The 20,473-nt window shown below is 29.7% G+C and overlaps 1 protein-coding gene across 2 annotated transcripts; it reads left to right on the top strand.

The window, feature by feature from the left end:
• Window positions 1-8,518: 8,518 nt before the first annotated feature.
• LOC8275906 (probable leucine-rich repeat receptor-like serine/threonine-protein kinase At3g14840) lies at window positions 8,519-19,345 on the top strand. 2 transcript variants are annotated; one of them, XM_048379102.1, is made up of 24 exons: window positions 8,519-8,761; window positions 8,871-9,042; window positions 12,864-12,935; window positions 13,186-13,254; window positions 13,744-13,815; window positions 13,940-14,011; window positions 14,112-14,183; window positions 14,284-14,355; window positions 14,441-14,512; window positions 14,609-14,683; window positions 14,762-14,833; window positions 14,951-15,022; window positions 15,121-15,186; window positions 15,367-15,420; window positions 15,531-15,566; window positions 15,712-15,752; window positions 16,102-16,478; window positions 16,571-16,766; window positions 17,143-17,289; window positions 17,496-17,614; window positions 17,764-17,974; window positions 18,121-18,358; window positions 18,478-18,634; window positions 18,778-19,345. In XM_048379102.1, exons 1-24 carry the CDS (start codon window positions 8,668-8,670, stop codon window positions 19,171-19,173), a joined length of 3,024 nt encoding a protein of 1,007 aa, XP_048235059.1. In that variant the 5' UTR covers window positions 8,519-8,667; the 3' UTR covers window positions 19,174-19,345. The 2 variants fall into 2 exon arrangements, with proteins under 2 accessions (XP_048235059.1, XP_025014097.2); XM_025158329.2 differs by lacking the exon at window positions 8,519-8,761 and having other exon boundaries at window positions 8,907-9,042; window positions 12,822-12,935.
• Window positions 19,346-20,473: the final 1,128 nt, after the last annotated feature.

Here is a 20,473-nt window from a genome sequence, read left to right as displayed (position 1 = left end):
CATCTAAGCACTTAACATCCCTTAAGCCGCACACAACAACATCTATAACTCCTTTGAGATTCTTCCTCCAAGCATTTCTAGTAATTAGAAATAGTCAACAATCTACAAGACTTCTACTTTCTCTTTTACAACACCTGAAAAATCATCTTCCACTAACTTACATCTTTAATACACACCAACTCCCATCAAACACTAAGGCCCTTGATTTTACCCACTAAAGGTTATCGCCTTGTAGGTTATTTAAAGTGTCTAAAAGGTATTAGAAGTCCATTCGGTTCCTAGGGGCTTGAAGACCCATCAACTACCCAAAGTCTCGCCATTTGCTTTTTTGCTTTGGATTTTCTAAAGAGGTATAACCCAAGAGCCTAATCTATGGAGTTTAACTTGCTTTTTGTACATATTAATCATCATTTTCACCATATATATTGTTTTTATTGACTTTTAGGGTGTTTTCTATTGTAAAATAGGCTAGGGATAGAAGCTTGAGAACATTTGTAAACTTACCCCACGTGGGCTTTCACTAAGCCCACATGGGTTAAGCTTACCCATGTAGGAAAAGCTTATAGAAGCTTCCAAGCTACTATTTTTAAGGTGTTTATGGGTATTGAGGGTTTCTAATGTGTTTTGCATGATAGAATAATGTTATCTTAGTACATTTAGCTTCTTTCTAACATGTTTTAGAATAGATCTAAAGTTATTGAGCATGTTTTAGGTTACTTTTAGATTAATATATGTTTAGGTGACTTGTTTAGCTTAATCACATCCTTAGTGCGTTATTTGCATAATTTATAACAGGTTTAGGACTAAATATGATGTTTATATTCTGTCTAGTTCATAAATGGATCCTAAATCTTGTATATAGAGTGACTCTCTTTAAATGTGGCATGTTTTAAATACTTTAAGTGTTAGATGTGCCTAATGATGTATTTATTACTTTAATTGCAATTTTAAGTGCTAAACTAACTTCTTCCCTTCATAGAAAGTTAAATGAGAAAAGAATTTTACAACCTAGAGAAAGTTAGAGCAAGGAAAGGAACACAATCCTTATTTCAAAAATACCAAATCAAAGCATTCAATCATTCAACACAATCACATTGGTTTTTATAGTCCATAACCATCCATCATATGCCAAACATAATCATATTATATAAAGCATATAAAGGAATAAAGATAGCATAATTCAAGTTATTTGATCATTACATGCAATAGGACTAAATGGGATATGGAGAATTAAAATAATTAAATCATATTCAAAAATAAAAATTCTCCTTACTTTAGAGTGTAATTTTCGGCCAAAATAAAAATAAAAATATAAAGTCTACATTTGACTAAATAAACTTTACTAATCCTAGTCATATTAGAAAACCAAGATTTAATCTTAGTTGAAGAAAGTTGTAGAGAATTAAAATTAATTAAATCAGATTTAATTAATAACTAATTTTTTTATAATATTCTTAATTTTAGTTTTGTCCTTTTAGGATATAAAGTCAAACATTAAGACATAAAGTCAAATTTATGTCTTAAATAAGACAAACATCCTAGTCATATTAGGATATTAAGTTCTAAGATAACATAAATAATAAGAATTTAAATTAATTAAATCAAATTTAAAAATAAAAGTTTCCTTATACTCTATGTAATTTTCAACCATGTCTAGAATTTACAAAAAAAGTTACTTATCTTAATTTAGACAACTACTTAGTCTAACTAGAATCCTAAAATTATAAGTCCTTGTCCTAAAGGATTAATAATACTTGTATTAATTAAAACAACCTTTTAATTAATTTTCTAATCATATTAGGACAATTAATTATAATAAGACAACTAGAATGTCTTAAGATAAGGAGTCACATGTCGACTAGGATACTTCATCTAGGAATCCATACAAACAAGGACACTCCTTATTTAATAAGATTTAAAGATCTAACAAGGCTAATTAATCACATTAATTTTAGAATTAATTGAGTTCATCAAGATTCATTAAGATCCATCATTAAGAAAATCAAATTTTCTATCAAACAATTCAAGATAATCAAGTCACATAGCAACTATGCAAGGAACATGATCAAGACTCAAATTAACCTTCAAGATTGCTTTAAGAACACATCTTATGCATGATCTAGATTTGATATTCTTCCTAAAAAAGGCTTTCTATTAGACCAAGAACACACACATGTCGAATTCAATAAGCAATACCCATATTATGCACATAACTAATTAAATTAACACTTGATTTGTATGTTGTGTGCATATATGGTGTTTATAAAGATTAAACCTTAAATTTTGAAAAATCTAAAGTTAGTTATTCATCTTCAAAATCATATTCATTACTGTCTAAATTCAAATAAAATCAAAACCCATAAATATATGCACATGTCAAACCCTTATGAAGTATATTATGTGCATAGTTTTGCTTTGATCATCAAGAATCCAATTCTCAATTATTTTGAACGAGTTTTGAACATCAAATATTCAAAAATAGATTGTTATATCAGTTACCCATGCTTTATTTCAATTAATCTGCCCATCCAAATTTGATTAGAGATTGGGTGTTCTTGATCATATCAAAGTTGTATAAGTGCATGGCATAGATTTCCAACACCCAAACTCTAACCAAATGAGATTTAAAAATTCTAAAAACTTTCAAATCATAAGTTCTATCTTTTAGGATTCGTATGCAATAAGAATCACCCGAATTTTTGAAGTATAGCTATGGCAACCAATGAAATCTCCAAAATAGCCTAAAAATTCTAAATTTGCATGCTTATGATAAATTAACAATTATGCAACCATTATGACTAAATTAATCGATGGAGGTTTTGATATTACTATTGAGAATTGATATTAAAATATAAAGAAAGGTGTAATGGAAGTAATCTAATTTTCTTTTCTCAATTCTCACAAAGATCTCATTGATTAAGATAGTTATAACATACAAAAACAAGCAAAAGATGGAGAAGGCTTATAAATAGAGTTTTTGGCCAATCCAATAAGTGCTTGTTGCATTTTTTTATTCTTAATTTTTCAAGGATGATTGATAGATTTTAAAGCTATTCAAGTGACCAGCCTCTTTTGGCGATCTACACAAGCTTCTAAGCAAAGATTTCACTAAACCACTTTTAGGAGATTGAGAAGAGATGTTAGAGATTGAATGCTAGTTTCAAGCAAGGGGATCTAGGGTATGTATCTTAAAGAAAATATTTTTCATTCTTAGATGTGCATCCACCCTTCTTCCTTAACCCTTACCAGCTCATTTCATCTCTTTATATATATATGGTCTTTAACCAAAGTCTTTATAGGTTTAAATTTTTACAAAACTCTAACTTACTTTAAGTTGGGCTTTGTTATCCTAAATAAACTTTAATTACTATAAGAACTAATCTATGAATAGTAAACCCATCATAGGCCTATTATATAAGGCCCATTAGCTCTTAATTAATTAACCTTTAATTGGGCCCAATATTTATGAGCTTAAGCCCAATGCTTAAAGCTTCGTTTCAACCTCACTTAAATTCTATTTATGTGTAACCCAAAAGGTTCATAACATGCTGACAATGAATTTGGATTATGAATTAAACTCCTTTAATTTAATGTTAATTCTCTAATTTAACTTAATATATATCTATAGATCAAGATTGGTATCTAGCAATACATCATGACCACCAAATGTGTGGAATGATTAAAGTGCTCTAATCAACCTTTACAATAAACAATCTTACAATATAATTCAATCCTTTCATTGTACTTTTATTCCAATTGATTCGTAAAGCATGGATGCAAGTGTCAACTCTATAATTTAACTAATCATATTTGTTCTTGATAATTACATTAATATCTTGAATAAGATCTATGAAACACTTTTCATAATCTTCATCCCTATAATCTTCACTAAGTATTTTCATGTCAAAGCCTATCAAGAATCAATAGGATAAGGTCCCATGACATATTATCTTGACAATAAATTCTTTATTAATAACTTATTATCTTAATTAGACTCTTACTATATCCAATGACTATCCCTTGAACACTCCACGGGTAGGAGAACATAAGATGCAAAGTATAATAATCCTTATAAAAGATAATATATTGTTATCTCAAGTCTAAGGATCATGTCTCATATGATTTTCACAAGAGTATTGTCCATAAACACTTGGGGTAAATTCCACATGGACTACTCAATTGGGTCATGTTCAATGAATTTGTTCTTATAACAAGCACCTATATGCTTATCTTGAAATCCCTATTCCTCAGCCTTATGAGACAGATTGCTTACTTTATAAGTAAGTGATAACACATTATGGTAGTTTGATCAATGTTTAATTCTTGTTCAAACATCAACCATGAACAACGTGTAGGTATGTATATAATGAGAACCTCATCATTATAAACTCGCTTTATAATTTCTCTTTACATTTGTATTTATATTCTATGGTTTCATCTCTAATGGTTTAGGTTATTCCTTGATAATACCCGAGTACTCGTACCATTATAATTGAAAAATGCCTTTAGTATAATTATATGCCATAAATTGTTATGTATAAATTAACACAAATTATCTGACAACTCCTTGTCTTTAGAGCATACTTTAACATGGATAGTCCATCGGTTGTTCATCTTATAGTAACCAATTTTGACTTATGATTCAAGCATTTTTATTAATTTTTTTTGTAAATTTGAGTGTAAAAGTGACAAGTAATGAAGAATAATGAAAAATAATACCTCATCGAAGGCAAAAAAAGGTCTGGTGTGTGCTCAATTTGGCCAAAAGAGGGATTTTCTCCCCTTTCACTAAGCCCAAGTAGTTTTGGTGAGAAATCAGCAGAGAAAAGCCCCAGTTCAAGGCGAATGCAGTGAGATTTCATGTTCTAGATGAAGAAATGGGCATTTGAAAACTAATTTGAGCAAATTTGGTCGAGTAATGAGAAAGAAATCAAGAAAAAAAAGGTAGGAAAAAGATAAGAGAAAGGATATAATAAGAAAGAAAAAGGAAGAGATCCTGATATATGTCTTAAAAAGCAAATTACTACTTTGGTCCTTGACTGCCAAATCACCAATTTAGTTCCTAACCAAAAAATTACTAGTTTAGTCCCTAAAAGGACAAAAATTTAAAACACACCCGAAGTGGGAAGATTATCATTCTCCATCCAAGAAGAGGAAAGAAACTACCACTTTAACACCCGAAAGTGAAAAATTTATCAAATTGCACCCTAAAGTGGAAATTACAACTTTTGCTTCCCAAAGTAGAAAATAGTCAAAAAATTCTAGACAGTTAACGATGGAAGTGCCCATCATTTAAAATCTTGAAGAAATGAGCGAAGTTCCTAAATCAAAGCCAAATAAAAAACTCTGCACTAGATTAGTTTTAGAAAAATTGGAAAGCCAGAGGAAAGTCTATGCATACACTTATTTTGAAAGGAGGTGTTCAAGATGTCATGGGCTTACAACATGAAGCTTCCATGGCTCTCATATCCTTTTATTATATCCTTGATATTTATATTTTGTCCAGATTTATTTAACGATTAAAATGCTTATAAATCTCGACAAAATGGGAGAAAATTATAAGCATCATATTTTTGAATTTAGATATTAAGGGAATTATAAAAAGCCGATAATAAAAATTGTTGCTCCTGTCTAATCTCATGGAGGTATAAAAAGTTAAAGTCTCAATTAGGGTTGCATGTTGATCGAGCCAAAAACATTAATTTATGAAATTTTTTCAAAGATTGAGAAAAGCAATCAAAATTGATTGAAATAGTCAAAATTGGTTGAACAGTCAAAATGAGGTTCAAATCAAAAAAATTTCGGCTCTCGCCAGCCCGAATAGCCAATCAGCTGGTCGATTGTAGACTGTATTTTCAAGGGTAATTATCAATTATTTTGAAATTTAAACGCCTGTAATTGTCAAATTTGATTATTTTGAGGATTTTCTTAATTTTTATTGATATTATTTGAGTTTTAATAGTTTTTTATGTATCATTTATCAAATTAGATTTGTTGGATATTATATAAATTTTAAAACAAAAAACATTTTATTTATTGCTTAAGAAGTAGATATGATGAGCCAGTATTTATCTCTAATTATTTTAATTATTGATAATTAACCTAGTCCCAATCCTGACTTCTAGGGTTTCCTCACATTTCCTATAAATAGAATAGAAAACTCTAGGCCATGGGCTGGGCAGTCATTGGTAAGTTTTTGGCAATTACATACTAGAACGTACTATGATTTTTAGAAAATCTAAGCACTCTTGAAAAAACTAATCCCTATCCTATTTTTGAACTTAAATCTCCTCTTTCTCCTGAGACTCGAGAGATTGTGCAAAATGGTGAAAAGCTAAGGGTTTCTCTATCACAATCATCCTATTATATTTTTTTCATTTTTAAGGTTACTGCTTTTTGTTATTTGATATGATTAAATCTGATAGTTTTCACATGATTAGTTTCATATCTGTTAGGTTTTTCCATGATAAATATTGATATGCATGTTTAGGATTTTTAATTGAATTTTGCCATGGTTAAGATCTGTTGATATTCTTCTCTGCTTTAATAAAAGTTGTCGTTCATTTATATTTTAGGTTAAGTTTTCTTATTTGACCTATATATGATCATATCTATCTATTTAGTCAGTTTGTACTTTTAGTCATCAGTATGTTTAAGATCTGTTAGTTTTTTTATTTTTATTACTTCTTATGAATGTTAGTTAATTTGGCATGATAAATTATGAAATTCCATCTATGTTTCGATTTTGCTAAAATTATAGTCTGCATGTCTCGCATGCTAGAGTTTAGTTCTTTTGTTCCAAATATTTATTGTCTTATTTTATTTGATTTTAAACGTTTGCTAATCAATTTTGATATTTTTTATGCATGTGTACGATTTTAAGTGTTTTTGAAACTCAAAATCACACGGGATCCATCGAATTGCAGGCTAACCATCACAGAGCCGATCTGCTAAGCCCTACAACCAATCTACTGTGCGCCCTTGGACTGCCATCTTTTGCCCGTTTTCGCCTGTTTTCACTGATTTTCGCCCCTTTAGTTTTTTTTTTACTTAATTTTATCAATGGTTGTAGGAATGATGTAATTTTTATCGTTTTTATTTTTTTGCATGTACATAGTAGTCCATTATACTAAAAAGATGATAATTTGGGCCAAATCAATAAAATTGAATTAGATGCCATGTTTAAATAAAACCTGGCCCATTTAGACCAGCTATTAAAATTGCATGAAAAAAGTAGTCCAATTAGGCTAAAGGATAGTAGAGCTTAATTAATAAAATTAGGCTAGAACTAGACGGACCTCTTGCAATGTTGTATTGATTATTTGTAGAGAATAATATGTTGCATTTATCGAAAATAAATTATTAACTAATAAATTAAAGATAAAGATACATAATTAAGAAAGTTGGTTTCCAGATCCATTTCTGGATGTGGCGATATTTTCTTAAGGAATCCAGTTATACCACAAGTAGAAAAATTATCATGGCCGATGGCGACTCCTCTCTCCGTATTTGTCTATGGGACTGGTTAGTATACTCCGAATTAGATTGCAAAGCCTTCCAGTATCATGGTCTCTAGTACACTTGGGTGCATATGCCTGAATCTGCCGCCCACATATATATCTACTATATTTTAAAAATAAAAATTTAAAATTGTAATATATTTTTTTAAAAAATATCAAGTTATCATACTTAGACCACATAAAAAATATTTTCTTTTACCTTTTTCAGGTTATTTGTGTAAAATCCCATGATTTTGTAATGCCTATGGTCCAAGTTAATCTAATACCATGCAGTCTTTGTTCGGAAAAATTAATAAGAAAGACATATAATTTCATACATCTTGTTTATTTTTGAAAAATAAACTTTATGGTACTCCATACCTTTCACTACTCTTTTATCATTTAATTTTGAGTTGAAGGATGGTTAAGTAGTCAAGAAACGCCAGCTGAGAGGTAGCTGCTTTCGTCTCTAAAATATACATATTTAACACTTTAGGTCCACAATAGAAAAAAGTTGTAGCCCCAGATTTGTTCCACAGCATTGCTTAAGTTAAGGGCTATACATCTCGGGTCAAACACATGAATAACCTTTCCTTTTCTTTCTTTCTTTCTTTCTTTTTTTCTTTCTTTCTGTTTTTTCTCCTTTTTCTGACTGTGATATGCTTCAATGCTTTACTTTCTATCATCCTTTTATGCTATAGATTGATATGAATGGAAGATCCCATCGAATTGTCTTTTGGTAAACTTTAACATATTAATATCAAAATCAATTCAGTCCAGAGAGGTAAGATTTTGCTTTTACAAAATTAAAAATAATTTATAGAATCATTTTTACGTAACATAATAATAAAAGATTAAGCATAACGAATAAATTGGACCGTATTATTGACCTGTACTTACTATGGACTAGAGTTGTTGGGTTACAAGATTATAAATTCCATTCCAACCCTAATTATTAGAAAAGACAAAACGAAAAATAAATAAATAAATAAAACAAGTAGTAGATGGTTGACTTTGTAATTTAGGGTTCCTTCCAAAAGTCAAATCCATCCCTGCTGTTTCTAAAAGGCCAACTCTACTCCTCCCTTCCATTCATTCGTTAACTAGACGAATTGACATACAAATATAAACGTGAAAGGATTGTCTCTTTCTTCTTCACCATCAAAGAATGTTCATCTCAAAACAGCTTCTTGTTGTTTCTGTCCTTCTACTCTGCCTCGCAAATTTAGCCTCTGGAGCTGCTAGATTACCAAATGATGAAGGTACGTACTGCTCTAAATGATAAAAGAAACAATGATCTTGAAGCTTTATTTTTGTTTTTACTGTGTTAAGTTTCTAACTGGTTTTGCTTAAAATGTATGATATTTGCAGTGGAAGCTCTTAAAGATATAGGGAAAACACTAGGGAAAACATGGAATTTCACTGTTGATCCATGTTCAGGGGATTCAGGATGGACAACTCCAAATCCTGTCAAAGGTTTTGAAAATGCTGTTACCTGCAATTGTTCCTTCTCCAATGCCACCATCTGCCATGTTGTTAGCATGTACCTCTCTCTCTCTCTCTCTCTCTCTCTCTCTCTCTCTCTCATGAACGCTTTCTTTCTTACAAATTTACCATATACATTACAAGTAGCATCTAATTTTAGATTAAAATTTATATGTGAATTCTGTATTTTAACAAATTTATATACAAAATCTGAAAATCTAAAGTAATTTATAAGTTGGAGTTCTAGTTAGAGTTCTCACTTAAAAGAAATGTTTCAGTCTGATTTGTTGGAATTTATTTTTCACTCTTTACACGGTAATGAATAGATAAATAATGTATATATAAATATTTATATTTTAATAAAAAATACTTATTAAATTATTTAAAAATTATATTTTTAATTTATTTATTTATTTAATATATAAATAAAAAATATATACATCAATGTTTCCACCTATGTACAGAGTAAATATATAAATAAAGTAAATACAATGTGGTCCCTTGAAGCAATTGATATGAAAAAGTCGCTATTGAGAAAAAATTACAAATAATTCAATAAAAGGTGACCATCTTATTAAGAACCAAACAAGTTGCACATTAATTTAATTATAACCAGAAATGGCGGAATTGATTTATTTATATATATATAAAACTTTCATTTTATTATAAATAAGAGAATAGAGTTGAAATTAAAATTTTAATTAAGCTGTTTAGTATATTTAAGGTAAATTAAATTCGTACGTATTAAGAATAAAAATATTTTTATTTACTTTTCAAAAAAAGAATATTAAAGTTTGTTTTGTTTGTTTGGAAAGATAGTTGGAATTTTCAAGTTTTCAACATGAGCAACTTGCACTTGTAAACGCGTTTTTATGTCAATTCATAAATGGAAAATCTTGAGAACCCAATATCTGCCAGCTGTGCCACTTGACTCCAATGAATATCCAAATAGGAAAGGGAGATAATATTATATTTAAGTTATCATAATAATAAAATTTAATATTTATTAATTATTTATTCGTTAAGTTTTGTTATTTTAATTATAAATTTAATTTAATAAAATATAATTTAATTAATTTTTTAGTATTTAGTAATAATTATAAAATTTTTAAAAATAGTAACAAGTTAATAATTTGTAAATATTTTTAATTTTTTAAAATTTAAAATTTTACTAATAAAATAATATAAATTATTTTAAAATATTTATTAATTAGTTTTAATATTACAATATATTAATATAGTTGATATTATTATTTTTTAAAATTAAAAATTTATTATATAATAAAAATATTAATTTAGTATTAATATAATATTAAAATTATAATGTAAGATGGTATTTTCGAAAGTTAAAATTATTATCTAATTATAGAATTAATTTATTGGTTCATATAAAATATAATTAATATGCTATTTTTAGAATATAATTAGTATAATTAAAATATTATTTATTAATTTATATAATATTAAAACATAATAATATATTATTTTTTAGAATTATATTAATATTTAATTATGAGTGTGATTTATAAATTAATAAATTAATTTTACACGTAAATTTGAATTTCATGTATCAAATATAAATACACATATCAAAATATAAAATTTATATATTAAAAATAAATATACATATCAAAAATTTTAAATTTTAAACATTATATATATATATATATAGATTCTCATTAAATAGTCAATAAAAAAGTCGCCAAATAACTAGAAGAAAATTCCAAATAAGTAATAATTATTATTTTCTTTTATAATAACAATTTTTTCTAATAATGATTCTTCTTGTCTAACATTTGTTTACGCTATAGTTAGCAACCATACCAAGTCTAGATAGCTACCATCCTATTTTTATTTTTATTTTATTTTTTCTCTTTCACAAAAATTACAGACAATTCTCTTGATTTTAAATTTTAAGAAAAAATTTAATTACATCTTAAAATTTAAAAATTAAAATAATTACAATTTTAAAACTGATTTTGTTTATTTTACAGTACAATGATATAAGAACCGGTTAATTTTAGATATCAAAAAAAATTATTATATTTTTTAATTGATTTTTTTTATATTATAAATAAGTACTAACTTTATTTTTTAATAGGTAAACATTATAAAGAAAAGATGGTTTCTTCTTTACTTCGACAAAGAAAAATCAGTATCATCGCCCTTAGCTAAAAAAGAAGAAGATAATTTTAACAATTTTAACAATTTTAAAAATATGATTAAATTACTTTAAAATTTTAATTATATTTTAACTAAAATCTTAGGAGGCTTTTTCATATGTTTTGCTTTTTTCTTTTTTCTTAAACTAAGTCAAATGCGCCTTTTGACACGTGAATTTACACCTACTTGTAAATTTGAAATTACACTTTAACCTATTAAGTCATTAAATTTTAACCTATTTAGTCACAATCAGCTCCTCACAAGGACACATGTTTAAGTTGTAAACTTAATCTGATAACAATTTTTAATGATTTTGTACTTAATTTTATATTAGTCATAAAATTTTAATTTGTTATATTTCAGTTATTCAATTTTAATTTTATTTTAGTTTAATCACTTCACAAATAAAAAATTAACACGTGGTAAGAGCAACCAATATGAAAAATGTAATTAAGTAAAAGAATGTGACATGCCAATTTTTTATTGGCAAAATGACTAAATTGAAATCAAAACTAAAATTGAATGGTTGAAATAAAATAAATTAAAATTTTATAATCAGAATAAAACTAAATAAAAAATTTAATAACCATTTATATTATTATTCTTATTTTTAGCAGAATCAAATATTTGTTATTTAGTTTTCAAATCAAAGGGAAAATGTTTGAAAAGTGTGTGAATTGAATAAAAAAGAAAATAAAATTTAGAAGGGTTGAAATAAATTTATCAAGTTGATTAATTAAACCAAGTTAAAAATATTGAGATGACTGAAATTTTTCCATCTAAAGAAGAAAATAAATAAGATAAACTTATAAAAGTATTTGAGCTGTGGTTTATACACACACATTATAGTGACTGTATTTATTTAAGTTTCTTTTACGGTCAATTTTTAATTTTGATTTTTAAGATTTCTTTCTCAAAAGAAAATTTCATTTATGATTTTTTTAAAATTTATTTATACAGTTTTTTTTTTAGAATTGTAATATGGTATTTTCTTGATATTTTATTGTTATTCTTTTAGTAGATTTTTGTTACTGTTAGATGACATTTTTTAGTATTATTTAAATTATATTTTTATATATTTTAAACTGTATTTGATATATTTTTGATATATTTTTTAATATGCACATCTTCATGTTATTAAAATATATCAGTTGCTATAAAAAATATATTAAACTATTTAATTTTATAATGCTATATATAAAGATATAAAATAAAAATGATAAATCTAGCTTATTTGACTAATTTTACAGCAATACAAATTAAAATAATATCTTTTTAGTATCTTATAGATATACTTTTAATATCTTTTCTTAGATGAAATTTTAAAAATAAAATTCATAATAATATAAATTAAAATAATAAATTTTCATTATCTTCTAGATATATTTTTAGTATATTCTTTTAAGTATGAAAATAAAATTTATAATAATATAAATAAAAAATAAATAAATTATACTTATAATATATTATTTCTGACAAAATTCTAAAAAATAAAAAGATATAAAATAAAAACTGACTTTACAACAATACAAATTAAAAAATGTCCTTTCAATATATTTTAAATATACTGTTAATATCTTTTATTTGATGAAATTCTGAAAAGAAAATGTATCAATACAATTTCTTTTAAGAAAATCATTAAAAAATTATTAACCGAAAATAAATTCTTTTCAGATAATGAAATCTCCTCTATTTGTGTTCCATGTGGATGTGCAGAATTGTAAAAGCCCAGAGTCTCCAAGGCACTCTCCCAAGAGATTTGGACAGGCTTCCCTTCCTGCAAGAAATGTAAGTTCGTCAGGGTTTTAACTATTAAAACACTCCTGATGTTTTCAAAATCAACATTTTTATCTCTGAAGTTTGTTCACTTCACATTTAATCATTTTATTTATTTCTGTATACATTTCTGAGTTAAGTTTGTCAAGCAGCCGCATGGATCTGAATATGTAATTTTGTATTATATTTTGAACGAATTCTAATTAATGTTTATTATGCCCAATTTAACTGTAATTAATCTCTCTTATATATTTTTGTACAGTGACTTCACTCGTAACTACCTTAACGGTACAATTCCTCCAGAATGGGGTACTATACAACTGGTCAACATGTATGCCCTTTTAATAACTCTATATATCAATTATTTCTTTTTTGCTATATTATGGGTATTTTATTTTATTTATGGAGAAATTGTTTTAAGTAGATTCATGCTACCGTGTTATTTATATATAAAATCAATTGTATAATAATATGCAACATTAATTATTAGTTGTCATATTTATGTTGACCGACTTCTAATTATAAGTGGATAATAGTAAAATAATAAATTAATAAAAAATACTATTTGGCTCGAGTGATATTTATTTTGGCTTCAAATACGATTATTCTGTCTCTACTTAGCCAAAAACAGCATCCTAAATCAATTTATACGAATGCAAAAACTAATAAATAATATTTTATTGATGACTTAATAGACCGAATTAATTTGTATTTATACTTTTACATAAAAAAATGCAACCTCAGGTAGTGTTGCACCAAAGCTAATATTTCCTTTTACTTCTTCTTTGCATGAAACTAAAAAAATGTGGCATGATTTCAGCTCACTTATTGGAAACCGGTTAACGGGTCCAATTCCAAAAGAACTTGGAAACATCAGTACTCTTGCCAGTTTGTAAGCAGACGTCTCTCTGTTCATATTTCTCTTCCTCTGTTTTTTTTTCCTTTTCCTGTAAAGAAATGTGATAAATGTTGTGGCTATTTTATTGTGAAATATTTATGTGTATATATACATACAGTACGGCCGAGTACAATCAACTTTCAGGAGAATTGCCTCCAGAGCTTGGAGATTTACGCAGTATAGAAAGAATGTGAGACCGTTTGACGTCTTTCTGATACATTTTTGTTTTACTTTGATTTGGATAGAGCAACTCTTTTGATTTATTTTTTGTCTCTTAATTCATGTTTCAGATTGCTTAGCTCCAATAATTTAACTGGGCAGTTGCCTCCCACATTTGCAAAGATGGTCACATTGCAAGACTTGTAAGTTTCTGACAGACATCACAGTCACTATATTGCATAATTTAAATCTTGATTTTGCATTCAGAAATTAGTATTTGCATGACTTTGTGACGTATTGCAGCCGAATAGGTGATAACCAGTTCACAGGCCAGATTCCGAATCTTATTCAGAATTGGACCAATCTAGAAAAACTGTAAGAGCTATTATCTTCACTATATTTTTGTAATTTATAGGTTAGGCACTATGAAATTGTTTGATTACTTATCTGACGATGGCAGGGTGATACAAGGGAGTGGTCTAAGTGGGCCAATTCCATCTGGCATCGGTCTTCTGGGAAAGATGACTGACCTGTGAGTGAAGCCTTCACGTTTTTACTCACTTACTACCAGTCTCAGTTTAATGGTAATTTTGTTTAACAATTAAGCATTTTCATGATGTCCCTGCAGGAGAATCAGTGACTTGAGTAATGGAACTGAAACACCATTTCCACCATTGAGTAACATGAAAAATCTGAAGACACTGTGAGTTTGGACACACTTAAAAGCATTTCTCGTCTTGAGATTTCCGTGTTCTAACTATGCATGTACATTGTACGGCAGGATATGTAGGACTTGCAATATTGTTGGAGAACTGCCTCAGTATCTTGGTGGAATGACCAAATTGAAAGTCTTGTTAGTAAAACTTTTCCCTTTATTATATCTTTAATTTTTTGCTCCCTCTTTTACCAATGCAAGAGTCTTTAGTCACAGAACGATTTTTAATGCTTTTGTTTGTCATTACCCCTGCAGAGACCTCAGCTTTAACAAACTAACTGGAGAAATTCCAAGCAGCTTTTCTGGTTTAGCAAACACGGATTACATGTAAGCAATTGATTTTTCTGAAATTCACCATCTAATCTTGTTCTGAATTATCTGGCACGGTGCTAAAGCACACTTTCGTTTTTGTTGTTTGTTTTCAGATACTTTACTGGAAATCGACTGACTGGAAAAGTGCCTGACTGGATGCTAAGAAAAGGAGAGAACATGTGAGTTTCTATTCCTGATTCCCTATCTTCATCTTTATCAATGAAGTTCAATAAATGTTACCAAATCATAGCTTAGGCCTTCCTTTCTGTACATTTTGTTAAGACCCTTTAAATGTTAATGGGTTTTTTTATTGCATAAATGCATTAAATAAGCTATAGCTGATAATTATTTTTTTACAGTGATCTTTCCTATAATAATTTAACATTTCAAAGCTCATGTCAGCAAGGGAGCATGTAAGAAGCTCAATCAACTCTCTCTCCTTGTCACACACGTATACACACACACCCTCCTGTATGCTACCCTGATTTCTAGCTAAATGTTCTACTGTGATTGCTTCTTACAGAAACTTGTTTGGAAGCTCATCAATGGCAAATGTGTCGTAAGTATTTTATTGTCACCCTCTTCCTTAAATATACTCTTCTCCTTTGGTATCTTATACTTTTCTGCTCGACCCATTCCATGGAATTTGTTGTCAAGTATGACCCTGACTTATTTTATACCTTGTCATTTGCATCATTCTGCAGCGCAACTGTTTCTTGCTTAAGAAGCTACCGTTGTCCAAAAAGTAAGTCAATATGTTTTTGTTTCTCATAATACCCTCAAAAGGTTATAATTTCCATCCTTCCATCTAAAATCTGGACAGTTTTTTTCTTTGACAGCAGAATTTGAACTGCCGAAAACTAATATTTCTATATTCTCAAACACTTTATTTTTAGTTTTATATCTGGATCAGAAAATTTATGTGGAACTTTGACTTGGCATCTCAGTAGAACATAAATTATCAGAGAGTGTCGCAACAGCACTCGTCAAAGGCCAATGCCATAACCTAGCAGATATAAGAATATACACTTGATAGCTGACAAATTGTTCTGAACTCTTCCATGATGATCTGATCCATTCTGCTCTGTTGCCAGATTTCTATTCCTTCCATATAAACTGTGGAGGGAAGGAAGCTATTATCAGTGGAAAAACATATGAAGATGATATAGACTCAGGTGGACCATCAAAATTCTACCAGAGTAGAACTAACTGGGCATTTAGCAGCACTGGACATTTCTTAGACGACGACCGACAACCAGATTCATACATTTGGACAAACACAACTAAACTCTATGCAGGCACTTCTGCACTATACATGGATGCTCGCCTCTCTCCAATTTCATTAACTTATTATGGTTTCTGCATGGGAAATGGAAATTACACAGTCAGCCTCCACTTTGCAGAGATAATGTTTACTAATGATAGCACGTATAGCAGCCTTGGTAGGCGCATATTTGATATATATATTCAGGTAACTAATTACATTGTGATCACTCCATTATTTTTATCTTGAATAGGAACCACCCCAATATTGTAACCAACAATTGGATTAATTCATTGCAGGGAGAACTTGTAAAGAAGGATTTCAATATTGCAGAGGAAGCAGGTGGTGCTGGCAAGGCAATAATAAAAAGTTTTGCAGCCATTGTGATAAATCATACATTGGAGATACGCTTTTATTGGAATGGAAAAGGGACGACTGGTATCCCTGTTAGGGGAGTGTATGGTCCTCTTATATCTGCCATTTCTGTCACCTCAGGTAAGTTAAGGTACATTTTCAGTGCCTTATTATGTTCTTTTCATGCTCGTTTTTCATTATTCTTGGAATGGACTGGACAGGGAGAGAGAGAGGGAAGATCTTTTATTTTCTACTACTTTACCCATTTATTTTTCTTCATATCCTACCTAGGAATGTGGCAATTTTGTATGATTATGGAATGTAATACTTTTATATCATATCATAGGATACTGTCCATTATTAAGCTCCCCCCAGTTCACATTAAGAAGAGAAAATGAAATTGTACGTTTCACCTGTTATTCTAAGGCTACCAATATTTTCTATGTAGGTATTCATATGGAATTAACTTAGCAATGTCACTTATTTTTGTATCTCTTTGTATTGTTTTTCCATTCAGATTTTGTACCTCCTTCAGAAAACAATAAAAGAATATCTATAGGAACTGTGATTGGAATTGTGGCTACTGCAATTGCTGTAATCTTCTTTATTTTGGGTGTCCTTTGGTGGAAAGGCTGTCTAGGACGTAAAGATATACTGGATCAAGGTACGTATGCGCCACTTAATTTGAGACAGTATCACCAATTTCCAGGGGCTGATTACTTCTGGGTTGTGTCAAATAAGTTTAAAACTAAATACAGCAATAGCTAAATGCTGCGAAGTAGGAATAATCAGTATGCCTTTAAAGAAAGTTAAAAGCTTTGCAACTCCCCACCACAAAATTTTCTAACACAATTTTGCCTTCTTCAACAGACTTGAGGGGCCTAGAATTACAAACAGGTTCTTTTACATTGAAGCAAATTAAAGCTGCTACAAACAACTTCGATCCTGACAATAAAATTGGAGAAGGAGGTTTTGGTTCTGTTTACAAGGTATAGACACATATTTACGTCTTCCTGAGTACTAGGCTGAGTTTAATAGTTATATATATAGAGTAGTTATAGTAGTTTTCAGAAAAATCTTTATGAGCTTGGTGCAGCTTCTATTCTGGAAGAAGTTAAAACATATTTCCTACATGCAGGGCCTTCTTTCAGATGGTACCGCGATTGCTGTGAAGCAGCTTTCCTCCAAATCTAAGCAAGGAAACCGTGAATTTATAACTGAGATTGGCATGATTTCTGCTTTGCAACACCCTCATCTTGTAAAGCTCTACGGATGTTGTATTGATGGAAATCAATTGTTTCTATTATACGAGTATATGGAAAATAACAGCCTAGCTCGTGCTTTGTTTGGTAAGGCCTGACTGGCATATTAAACTCAAACAATTCATGTACATATTTAATTAAGTAGAAGTTGAGTTTCATGATGCATGCATGTCTAGATAAATGATAATTGTGTTAGCATTATTAGAAATTCTGTATATTTTGTGAATTTATAGGTCCTGAAGAATGCCAGTTGAACTTGGACTGGCCAACTAGACACAAGATCTGTGTTGGAATAGCAAGAGGTTTGGCTTTTCTCCATGAGGAATCGAGATTGAAGATTGTGCACAGAGACATCAAGGCCACTAATGTGCTACTTGATAAGAATTTAGATCCCAAGATATCTGATTTTGGTCTGGCCAAACTTGACGAAGAAGAAAACACCCACATAAGCACTCGAGTTGCCGGAACCTTGTGAGTAATATTTATATCCTTCTCTATGTTCTAGTTGAATTAAGGAAAAGAAATGCTACAGTAATACTATAATGCCTAATTCAAAATTCTTTTATGTATGATATTTTTTATTTTGGCAGTGGATATATGGCACCTGAATATGCAATGCGAGGTCATTTAACTGATAAAGCAGATGTCTATAGTTTTGGAATTGTCGCCTTGGAAATTGTTAGTGGAAGAAGCAACACTAGTTTAAGACAGAACATGAAGGAGGATTGTTTTTATCTTCTTGATTGGGTAAAACTCCTATCTCTTGTTTTATTTGGCTTTTCATTTTTTGTCCAATAAATCAAGCCTTAGGATTCTATAATATTATATATATATATATATATATATGAGAATGATATATAAAGCAGTATGTGTAAATGATGATATCCTAGGCACTTGTTTTAAAAGAGAAAGGGAGTCTACTGGAACTAGTGGATCCAAGGATGGGAACCAACTACGACAAAAACCAGGTGATGACAATGATCAATGTGGCCCTTCAATGCGCTAGTGTCTCTTCAGTAGCCAGGCCTGCAATGTCTTCAGTTGTAAGCATACTCGAAGGAAAGACTACTGTTCAAGATTTGGTTTTGGATGACTCGAATGTTTCGCATGATGAGAAGAAGATTGAGGCAATGAGGAAACACTTCCAACACACCATTGAAAGCCAGACAAGTGAAAGTCAGACCCAAAGTATGTCACTTGACGGGCCCTGGACTGGTTCTTCTTCGTCTGCTGGGGATCTTTATCCTATCACTTTAGATTCTAACTACTGGGAGAGTAGGAAGTAGATAAACAACTACAATTATAAACATGCATGTATACAGGTCTTCAAGCTTGAAAACTTGAACACCAATTGTATTTCCTTTTATCTTTTTCCATACGTTGTTCTGTGGCTATTGCATTAATTGTGACAAAAGGATTTACTATGAGCATTTGAAATGTGTTAAATAATTCCTTGCCTATCGTGATAATTGTATATTGAGGAAAATAAACATTTGAAACACTACGATTTATACATGCATAGTGAACATAAGAAAATGATGAAGGCTGTGACATATTTTGCAGTGCCATTAGCATAATATTTTGTTGTTATTTACTGATATTTTGGCTTGTATAATGTCAGGAAAATTCTGGAAGATGAAAATGAATGGTGGAGCATGTATTTAGTAGAAATTTAGGGAAGTTTGGTATGAATTAGTTGAGATACATGTTCTCTTATTGTTGATAAGTACTATCAAACTGTTGTAACTTTTGTCTATAAAAGCATAATGGATTGTAGTAAAACGTGTGGTGTTTTACAACAAATATTCAGTCTCTTATTTGTGTGTTACTCCCATTAGTGATATTAGAGCTTTTCTGATCTTGAAGGGCCTGATTGTGAGTGATAAACACAGAGAGAAAACCAAAAAGGCTTCTGACCACAAAAAAAAACATTGTTAAAGCTCAAACTTCAAACCCATGGCTTCCTGCAATTCAACTACACCTCCACTTCCAATTTTTAAAAGTGGAAACTATCAAAGTTGGTCTGTAAAAATGAAAACTCATATGAAAGGCCTAGGGTTGTGGCAGTGGGTTGAGACTGACAGAGAACCATTTGGATTGGACAACAATTCAACCATCAACCAAATCAGAATCCATGAGGAAGAGCAAGCAAAAGCTCCAAGAGCTCTCTCATATTCAGGCAGCAGTCTCAGAACTTATTTTCACAAGGATCATGGCCTATGAAACTTCAAAAGTAGCTTCGAACAGGCTGAAGGAGATGTTTAGTGGAAAATGAGAGAACCAGACATATGGAAATACTGAATTTGAAGAGGGAATTTAAAGTTCTGAGGATGACTGATTATGAGTCCATTAAAGAGTATGCATATAGGCTCATGGAGACTGTAAACAAGATTAGACTCCTTGGAATTGATTTTTCAGATGAAAGAATTATAGAGAAAGTACTTGTTAGCCTTCCTGAAAGATTTAAGTCAAAGATATCTTCTTTGGAGGACTCAAAAGACTTAAGTAAGATCACATTAGCTGAGCTTGTCCATGCCTTCCAAGCTCAGGAACTCAGAAGATCAATGAGACAAGGAAGTAGTAGCA

This window comes from Ricinus communis, chromosome 9, assembly GCF_019578655.1.
Source record: "Ricinus communis isolate WT05 ecotype wild-type chromosome 9, ASM1957865v1, whole genome shotgun sequence".
Classification (NCBI taxonomy): domain Eukaryota; kingdom Viridiplantae; phylum Streptophyta; class Magnoliopsida; order Malpighiales; family Euphorbiaceae; genus Ricinus; species Ricinus communis.
The sequence above is the reverse complement of the archived record's forward strand: the minus strand, read 5'-3'. Positions and strand labels throughout refer to the sequence as shown.

What these genes read in the sequence shown, in the direction of transcription:
- LOC8275906 (XM_048379102.1), top strand. Translation starts at nt 8,668, where the DNA reads ATGTTCATCTCAAAACAGCTTCTTGTTGTTTCTGTCCTTCTACTCTGC. An exon ending in ATGGTCACATTGCAAGACTT is followed by an intron (nt 14,184 to 14,283) that starts GTAAGTTTCTGA and finishes GACGTATTGCAG; the next exon opens with CCGAATAGGTGATAACCAGT. An exon ending in TGGACCAATCTAGAAAAACT is followed by an intron (nt 14,356 to 14,440) that starts GTAAGAGCTATT and finishes TGACGATGGCAG; the next exon opens with GGTGATACAAGGGAGTGGTC.